Source organism: Paracoccidioides brasiliensis (genome assembly GCF_000150735.1).
Source record: "Paracoccidioides brasiliensis Pb18 unplaced genomic scaffold supercont2.2, whole genome shotgun sequence".
Classification (NCBI taxonomy): domain Eukaryota; kingdom Fungi; phylum Ascomycota; class Eurotiomycetes; order Onygenales; family Ajellomycetaceae; genus Paracoccidioides; species Paracoccidioides brasiliensis.
This window is the reverse complement of record NW_011371359.1, coordinates 3,374,926-3,383,800: the sequence shown is the minus strand read 5'-3', so window position 1 is coordinate 3,383,800 and position 8,875 is coordinate 3,374,926. Positions and strand designations below refer to the sequence as shown.

Genomic DNA, 8,875 nt, shown 5'->3' with positions numbered 1-8,875 from the left:
GGAGAGGAGGTAAGATCGAGTGGTGGGATTGAGGGATCTGTCGTTCTTTTCCTTTTTTTTTATTATTTTTTTGTTCTGGTTCTACCCTTTCCTATTCTCTGGAAAGACTTCCGCTGGTTTATTCTTTCAAGTCGCCAGGTTGTTAACTGTTGCATATTCACCTATGAACCCGTTTCTTTACTTTCCTTTTTACGGCGAGATGAAGGGCCCGGGTTTTTGCTGTTTTCTCTCTTGTTGCACTTTGATACGATTATGTAATTGCTCTAAAACTTGGGCAACCTACAGGAGCCAATAGTTGGAAAAGGGAGATAGTGAATCTCTCAACTGTTTTTGATTTCAAATATTAGAGGGGGAGGAGAGGTTGACAAACACCTCCCTTTCCATTTCCCTTTCATACTTTTATCATACTGCAAGGCAAAAAAGAAAAAGAAAAAGAAAAGGAGAAAAACAAAAAAAGAAAAACACAAGGCAAGGAAAGAAAAAGCAAATGGCAAACACCCAATAAAGAAATTATCGTACTCCCTCATCTAGAAAGAAAGCCACCTGGGATCTTTAGACAAATGGATGATTTTGAGTTAGTTTTCTCTTTTTTTCAAAATAAAAAATAAAAAATAAAAAATAAAAAATAAGGGGGAAAAGGAATAACTAGAGCCAGCAAAGGAGGACCCAAAGCCTTAAAATCAAAGGAAAGAGTCGTGAAACTTAGGGGTTAAAATAAAAACAACCCAGGTGTCTTCGTGAGAGATGCACGTAACATAAAAAGAAAATGTAGATAGGGAAAATCATTTCATGGGTTAAACCCGCCAAAGACATAAGAACAGAACATTTTGACGAAACCGATACCCGCATACCGATATTCAACAAAACGCAGCAGACGAATTGAGGCAAAAAAGCGATCGACGCTGAGAAACATTATAGCGACAGTCGCGCAAAGAGAGAGAGAAAAGTAGAAAAGGGAAAAGCTTGCGCACATGGAAGTCATTAAGAGATTCGATCTGATACCAGCAAAACATTCATTACCAAAAAGGGGCATTCAACTTTCGTCAGTTCATTTCTTTTCAAGAACTACACAACAACAACAATTAAACAAAAAAGGAATAAATAAATAAAATCACACATTCCCAGCACCAACGAGATGCCTCTTGCCCGCTGGCGGCGGTGGTGGTGGCGGCTTTTTAGCTCGCGACGGCGGTGGCGGCGGCGGCCCCTTCTTACCCATCGTACCCGCCGAGCTTCCCGCAGCCTGTTGTACCATCGTCATACTTGCTGCACGCGACATCACGCTGCCATTCGACGTCGCGGGAGAAATAGGTCGGCCGGCAGGGAAGTATCGGTCGGGACTATTTCCCTTGCCGAAGGATGCGTCATCGGGTGACTCCGGGTAGTGCTCGTGGGGTCTGCTGGTGCCGGTGCCGGTGCCGGTGCCGGTCGCGGTTCGGAGTTGTAGTTGGGTGTTGCGGCTGTTACGCTGTGCTGGAGAGTCGTCGAATCGCGGCTGGTGGGTGAATCCGTCGAATGTTGAGGTGCGGTTTATGGATCGTGGCATTGGTTGTTGTTGTTGTTGTTGTTGCAGGTTCTGTTGGTATGAATCGGTGGAGTAGCCTCTGGGTGGGGATGCAGTTTGGTACGTGGATGCGGACCGGTTCGATTTGATGGCTGGACGGGATTCTGGGGATAGGACTGGTACAGGTTCTTTGTGCACAGGTTCATATCGATCGTGAAGTGAGTGTGCTGTGTTTGACCGATTGCGCCCGGGCCGTCTGGATAAGCCGCCTTGCGACTGTGTTTGACTGTATCATTAATGTTAGTGTGACGTTCAACGTTGCAAGAGGGGAAGTGGGGGCGCTCGATTCTCAGTGAAGACTCACCCTGCAGGCCAGTTGTTTTTCAGTTGCAATAGAAGGTCTCGACATTGATCGTAGTAGTTGAGTTCAGCGTCCAAAAAAGCCGCAAGGTCGGCGATACTGTCTGCTTCAGCTTCTCTAATGTCTTCCATGCGCCGATAGACGTCTTCAGTGGACTCCTCGTATTTTGCCTTCTGATTTCTAAGTTCCTCCTCCATTCTGAAGTCCTCCCGTTTCGCCTTTTGCATCTTCGTAAGGGAAGCATCATATGCGATCCGACGGGTTTCCAGCTTCTTTCTCGCGTTCTAAACACACATATTGTCAGTCACATCGGACGGTACATCGCACATTTAAATCTAGAGAGACGCCCCATACCTGATACTCCTTCATTTGGACAAGTGATCGATCGAGCGACTCCAGCCAGCTGCTAGTCGCATTTGATATGTATGTTTCCTGGATCCTCGCAATACGTTCATTTGTCCGCCCAAAGCCTAGAGCCAAGGAATCAATGTCTTCCCGCCACAACTGAGAAAGGGATCCCACTCACCGATGAGACACTGTCCGAATTCTGAAGTGCTTTCGAAGTCTTCTCCGTGGCTCACCATAACCCCACCCATATATCCGACTGGAAGAGTCTTTTCCTTATCGTCTCCTTCATTCCGCTTGGACAGAGCTTTCATGTAAGTTGTCATTGATCTTTGGAGTCGTTCCATCCCTGAAACCAAGCACGGCAATAGTTAGCAAAGTACAGCGCAGTATTGGATGAGCCATCTGCGGGTGTTCCTCAGTCTCTCCTCACCTTCATGTCTCAAGTTCATCTCCATCTCCAGCGCCTTAAAGTCATCTGAGACATTGGTTTTCGCCTCTGATCCCATTCGCTCCCCCGCCCACTGCTTAAAGCGATCGAGTTTCTTGTTGACCATCATCTTGAAAGGATATCGAATGATCGTAGGATGGGTTTAAAATGCCTCACTTCCGCGTCCGAACTTTTGGATTGCAGAAGAAGTAATGGTTGAAAAGAATTGATACTGCGAAAGAGAGACTTCCTGCAGGGTGATTTTAAATCAAAGAGATGCCAGGGCCCGATTGCTGACGTTTCAGGTGCTTTGTGGTTTCATCAGCATGGGGTGGTAGAGGTGGTAATGATACAATGTAGGATTGAGATGGCGAGAAAAGAGGAGGGGGGTGTGAGAGGGAGGTAGGGAGGCAGAGAGGGTAGTAAAAGTGAGGAGAAGAGTGAGTGACGATAAATCACAGATCAATGATCAGCGGCCCAGAGGTTCAGACAGGGTGTTCAATGAATGCACTGCAGACAAGAAATGTTGGAGGGAGGGTTGACAAGTGGCGGCGGAGTCAGGTTGAATGATTATCAGGGTCAAAGTCAACGTTCCAGGTCAGGTGACACAGACAACAACAACAACAACAACAACCATCTCTGTCTGTCGCATTCACTGTTGATTTATTTATTTATTTATTTATTTATTTATTTATTTATGCGGCGGGATATTTTTGTCATTAAGTGGTAGAGAGAGAAGAGAAAAGAGAGTCAGACGTCCCGATGGCAACTAGATATGGGGATATCGTGGACAGCGAACAAAAAGGCCCAACCCTAGTTAGTTTACCTGCTTGCTTGGCTTGTCAGGCAAGTCGCTTGGTGCAGTTTCACCTTAGAGTTGCACTAGAAATATCCGTGTTCCAGGGGTTCTCAACCATTGCTCACTTCACCCCCCCCGGCCTGTGGCTGGTCTCCCCAGTTCTCTCTGTCAACGTCTCTGCGCCAGTAAGCCGCTTGGGTCCCAGGGCAGACCTATTTCAAATAGTACTTAAAAGCTCCAAATGCAATAAGCTTCCCACCCAACAGCGAATTGCCGCTGGCTCAAACCTGAACCTGGTAGAAAGATAGTTTCCGTGTCTCCGTTAGGCAAACGACAATATAAACAAAGCAAATGAGAAAACAATAATGACATTGCCCAATGGAATCCCTGCCTTTGTCTGCCGCCCAACCAATATTCAGATTCAAGCAGTATCAAGCTGGTTTTTTGAGTTCTGGCGTTCGGCACAAGAAGCGCTCTGGGATCCCCCATCACGCACTTGGATCCATTAAGTCCTTGTATGCGGCGGTTACCCCATCGCTTAGAGCTTGCAGGGAGGTTGTTTGGAGCGACGACCCAAGACCCAGGATGGCTGGTTGAGAGCGATCGACCGCTTAGGCCCTCAGAACAAAGCACACCTGAGGAGATCTCGCCCAGATATGCACTTGTCAAGTTCCTGATGGCCAGACCTGCTCTGTTTATGGACTCGAAGGTTTGAAGCGCTGGATGGAGCGTCATCAAGTTCTATTTTTGATACCAAACGCAACTCTTCTCTTTGACATGTAACTAACTTTGGTTGAAGGTTCATCCTGGGAGCAAACGTCACGTAATAACTTCCTCTTGGTGTTTTTATCTCGCGCTCTGCTATAATCAGGAGCACCGCGCCATTGGCCGCTATTTTAGCTTTGTTTTATTTGTTGAGAGCATTTTTGCTGTCATCAGAGCTCCAAAAGAGGAAACAAAAATCACCTCGTCTCTGAGTGATATCGAGTTTCCCCGCATACAAGCTCTCCTTGCTGTGGATGAATATTATGAGAATGATGAACCCAACAAAATCCAAGATAACTACGGCTGTATTACAAAAGTTGAGAACAATCTCAGATCACAAAATTTGTCTGATAAATTGCCCTTGCTGACTGTCAAGGAAGCTATTCTATCCCTAAATATCGGGAGTATCGGCATCGATTGCCAATTTTGCAAAGTTCGAATGCACCATTCCAGCTTCATGCTCAGCCTTCAAACGCGACAATGCCGGCTGCACCGTTCCTGCCAACCCGTCCGAATTTTATGAAGATGCACGGAGCTCTTCCAGCTGCAAATCCCCGGATAATATATCTACACACAAATCTCAGAAACTCCAAGTGTCCATTACCCTTAAAGCCAAGCATCAGGGAGGTCAAAATGCTTTCATGAGACATAAAAAATTTATCCGTCTACCAAAAGCCAGTAGTGGCTTTCGTCAGCACGTCTGTTGTGTGCGTGTTGATGACGTAGTCGACCGCACGACGAGTGCTGAGGTGGCCGGCTTCATGAAGTCTGGTGTTTTAATTCTTTTTGACCTTTGCCAACTTTCGCAATTGCATCACCTTTTCCTCTCGACAATGAGGGCTTTCACATACTGTGACCCGTTCTCTGCAATTGCGATTTCATGATGGTCAGTGCTATTGTATGCCAACTTGATAGGGAAGGAGATAGATTGGTTTCAGGGGCGGCTGCCAGGGGTACGGAGGGGGCGGCTTGTCTGTTGTGGGGGGGGGGGGGGGGGGGGGGTGTGTGTGTGTGTTATGGCTGTGGTCAGTCCAGCGAGTGGGGTCGATGCGGCTTCTATCGGAATTGAGAAAGTTTGTTGTGTTGGCTAATTGCTTTTCTTTCAATCGACTAGAGACGTGTCTTGACGGTCCCTTTTGCCCCTTATCTATGGCTCAACTGATGATGTATGTCGCGTTAGGTGGAAATGTGTATGGCTCTGGGCAATTGTACGTGTTCAGCATACGAACCATCTGAAGCTTTCATTTCATGGCGTGCCGCAAGTCTATCCCGCAGCTGAAATAGCCTGCTTGATGCATCGGACTAAATTCAATCATCACGCCTCCCCTTCCTATACATTTCAATCCGTACCTCAGGTTCTACTGTGTTCTCGCCAAATTATTCATTGATCCCTGAAATACCATTCAGGATTCAGTTCCTTTGGCCCCCTTGAAACAACTTGGCTATGCTGTTGCTTTCAGAGACGCTATCCGCTCTGGCATTGCTCCCGGCCCTTAACTTTGAACTTCGGATGGCCACTTTGGTAAGTACATCATCGGATTGTTCTGTGATGTGACTTTCAACAATCATCAGTGATAGTATGGCGAGATTGCACTTTCTATACTGACGCCATCTCTCAAGTTTAAGGGGTTGGGGGCACTAATAGCAATGAAAGAGAACCATCTCTGATAAAGTTCCCTGTGTGGCACATCTCTCCCACGATATCACGTCCCAACTATTTCCTGTCTAGGTACCGCACTCACCGGTCAATATAGGTACAGAGGCAAATTTTATCCCCTCTTCCGTAGATTGTTGGGCCCGATTAAAAAGGCTCGATCTAGTCTTACTTTAACAAACATGAGATGGACATGGACTCGACAGCTAAAATATTTGTTTGAATGAAAACTCGGGGATGATTGCCGGTTGGGCGGGTTCATTTCGGTAAGAAAATGTGTATATTTTTTTATATTTACGCCGTGATCGTAGCTTGTGCATTTAAAATCGATTTCACGTCTGAGATGTATATATCATATTGATCTACGTAGCTGTTGCTGTTATTAATTATGAGAAGTCAAACGTCGCAGCTTGGCCAGATGTTTTGCCAGGAAACAAATTCGCTGTCAACAACATTCGTACCTCACTCAGTTGCTCATCCTTATCTTCTCTTTTATTCTTTCCCGTCGCCCTTGATCCTCCTTTCATGAATAAACACCGATCAATTCTAATGTTAAACGTCTCTTCCCTTATTCACAATTTGAATAAGAGATATATGTGCTCGTTCTCTGCAAGAATGGCTCTCTCTGCTTGGAGCTAGTATTCGGCAGCCAGGATAGCCTGCCGACTACAATACGGGTATCTATTTCTATTTTGCTTTCTAAAATCCAGTTGCTGGGTGAGAACTTGCATCCACCGCCAACCGGCAATGCGTGAAATTGTTTTGCTGGTGTTTTGCTTGTGGGAAGAAAGAGCCGGATTGAACAGCCTATTTAATGTCATATCTGGCGATCCTTTTGATCTCCGCGTGCTCAACCACAAGAGATAATACGGTCACTAGCCATGGAGTTTTTTCTCACTCATCAACAAATCTGAGATATCTTTTTCACACACTACAACCAGCATCACATAATGCTCAACATAAACAGGAGAAGAGACTTCTTGCAACAGATGCCGTACCTTCATTTTGCGTCTGGGAATTGGTGGAAGGTCCGCAATGCCATGCTCATCTCATGCTAGTCATTATTGCTAACTACACTGTGGGTAAAATAGAATAATGATGTGAATAACAATGTGCACCAAGCAGCCATATTCTGGGCAGGTGGCTATCAAACCTTTGGTGAAACATGTCATCATGAGACGTCGTGGGGATATAGCGAAGCCCTTGGGTCTGGAAGTTGGAACTCAGAAACCTTGGACGTTCGTGATTTGTTCGGCTACAAGCTTCCGTGTTGCCTGAAATGGCATGGACGAAAGCCAAGGGGCTATTGCACCATCTGCCAACGGTGGAGAGAAAAGCCCGTGTGGTTTGGAACAGGGTGGTCCCCTTTCACACCACAGCTTCGACCCAACCGATTTGGTTGCGTGGCGATTTCTGAGAAGAATGTGTGGTTCTCTGCGCCCCTTCATGGCAATGAGATAATAAGGCGGTTTGTGTGGTTGCTCTCTCTGGTGTTCTAACCCGGCGCTCTGTTCGTCAAGTTGAAGCCTTTCTGGACGCTATGTGGGGGACTATTGATTTTGCCTGCGGCGGCTCCACTTTACAGCGGGCCGGCCACGTTTGCGCCGCTGAAAAATATTCGTTAGCCTGTGAATAGGCATCCAGATGTTCCGGAATCTTTAAAGGACCAGTGTGCAGCCAATCAAGGGGCCATGGCTCAAGTTATCATTTCCATGTTTGACTACAATGAAAACCGGATTCAGCTCTTCCGAGCCAAGGAAGTAGTTATTGAAAGGAGACGACGCATGGAGTAAATAAGTTTCAGAAGAATAGTTCCTGCCTCGACCAACTTTGCAATGCCAGAGCTCCTCATTCTTCGTCTCGAATGAAAAATCAAAGGCTTTTGGTTTGGAACAATCCTAGTGCAAACCTTTATGCATGTTCCACACTCCAGCAGACAGTAGCAGACAACGCTAGACACGGGTTGCGGGCTGTTATCCGCCAAAGATAACTTTAGAACCACTCATTCTTACGAACTGTTTTCCCCTTCCGATCTCCGCGACTTTAGAACGTTCAAATCCAGGGCACTACTGCCGTTTGTAGTAAGGGGGCCATGGTGATTGAGCTGATCCTGGTCCGCTTTAGCACCATGGCTAAAAGAAAGCCGGCGAACTCTGTGCTGCGTGGCAGCACAAAGAGAATCTTGAACCCCAATTTCCAAGTGATAGGTTTCGTACAAAAATCCGGCGGTTCCCCAGGTCCAAGGGTGCCAAACACGCAACGTCTAACAAATATCCTGCGAGACCTGCGTGGTTGACATCAGATACACACCGCAATCGAATTGCTTGTGGTAATTACCGGATGTACCGTTTATAATTTTGCTTTGCACTTTATAAATCCCCAGAAGAATAATGTCAAACCAACCCTCAGGGAGGACAATTGTGCAACCGTCTGCAACCAAATCCCAGCGAAGGGATTGATGTAGATGTAACAAAACACCTTTCCTTCATCCTCATCAAGGGTTAAACTGATATCTTAAACAGACAGATTTTGATACCAACTCTATCAGTGCCACAGTCGGCGGATCATCCTTTGGAACTTCCATATCTTCATCGACCCTAAAATACCGATATGGTTATTTGCCCTCTTAAACCCCAACCAGCCTCGCTACTCAAGCTAACCATCAATCCCGGCGCGTAGAAAATGGAAGAAGATACCATGGCTACCACAGCGGATCGTACCTACTACCGAATGACGAGGCGGAACAGGAGCGGCTGGATCTCCATCACCACATATTCCGTCTGACACTCGGCGGGCGACTCTTCCGCGCCCCCATCACCGCGCATCCCGAAAGGGTGTTAGATTTTGGGACGGCAACGGGGATTTGGGCCATTGATTTTGCCGACGAATTCCAATCCACCACGGTGATCGGGAACGACTTGAGTCCCATTCAACCGTCCTGGATCCCTCCCAACTGCAAGTTTTATGTCGACGATGTCGAGAGCGAGTGGGTTTATCTTCCCGAGGAAGCGTTTGAT

The 8,875-nt window shown here is 46.6% G+C and overlaps 3 protein-coding genes across 3 annotated transcripts in view; 2 read left to right on the top strand and 1 right to left on the bottom strand.

Moving 5' to 3' along the window:
• Positions 1-1,111: 1,111 nt before the first annotated feature.
• Positions 1,112-2,770, bottom strand: PADG_02257 (uncharacterized protein; the record flags this gene model as incomplete). Its single annotated transcript, XM_010759445.1, has 5 exons — positions 1,112-1,790; positions 1,869-2,149; positions 2,220-2,335; positions 2,392-2,559; positions 2,644-2,770. The coding sequence occupies 5 exons, from the start codon at positions 2,768-2,770 to the stop codon at positions 1,112-1,114; spliced, it is 1,371 nt and encodes a 456-aa protein (XP_010757747.1).
• Positions 2,771-4,669: 1,899 nt separating this feature from the next.
• PADG_02256 (uncharacterized protein) lies at positions 4,670-5,088 on the top strand (the record flags this gene model as incomplete). Its single annotated transcript, XM_010758980.1, has 1 exon — positions 4,670-5,088. A coding segment is annotated over one exon (419 nt), but the record flags the coding sequence as incomplete, so codon positions are not given.
• Positions 5,089-6,808: 1,720 nt separating this feature from the next.
• The window catches only part of PADG_11403 (uncharacterized protein), a gene marked incomplete at both ends in the record, with an annotated part of 2,324 nt that continues 257 nt past the window's right edge, over positions 6,809-8,875 (top strand). Inside the window, 4 exons of the mRNA XM_010759650.1 lie at positions 6,809-6,886; positions 6,950-7,096; positions 8,381-8,471; positions 8,538-8,868. Of these exons, the coding sequence (XP_010757952.1) occupies positions 6,809-6,886; positions 6,950-7,096; positions 8,381-8,471; positions 8,538-8,868 (647 nt within the window). The remainder of the gene's footprint in view (positions 6,887-6,949; positions 7,097-8,380; positions 8,472-8,537; positions 8,869-8,875) is intronic.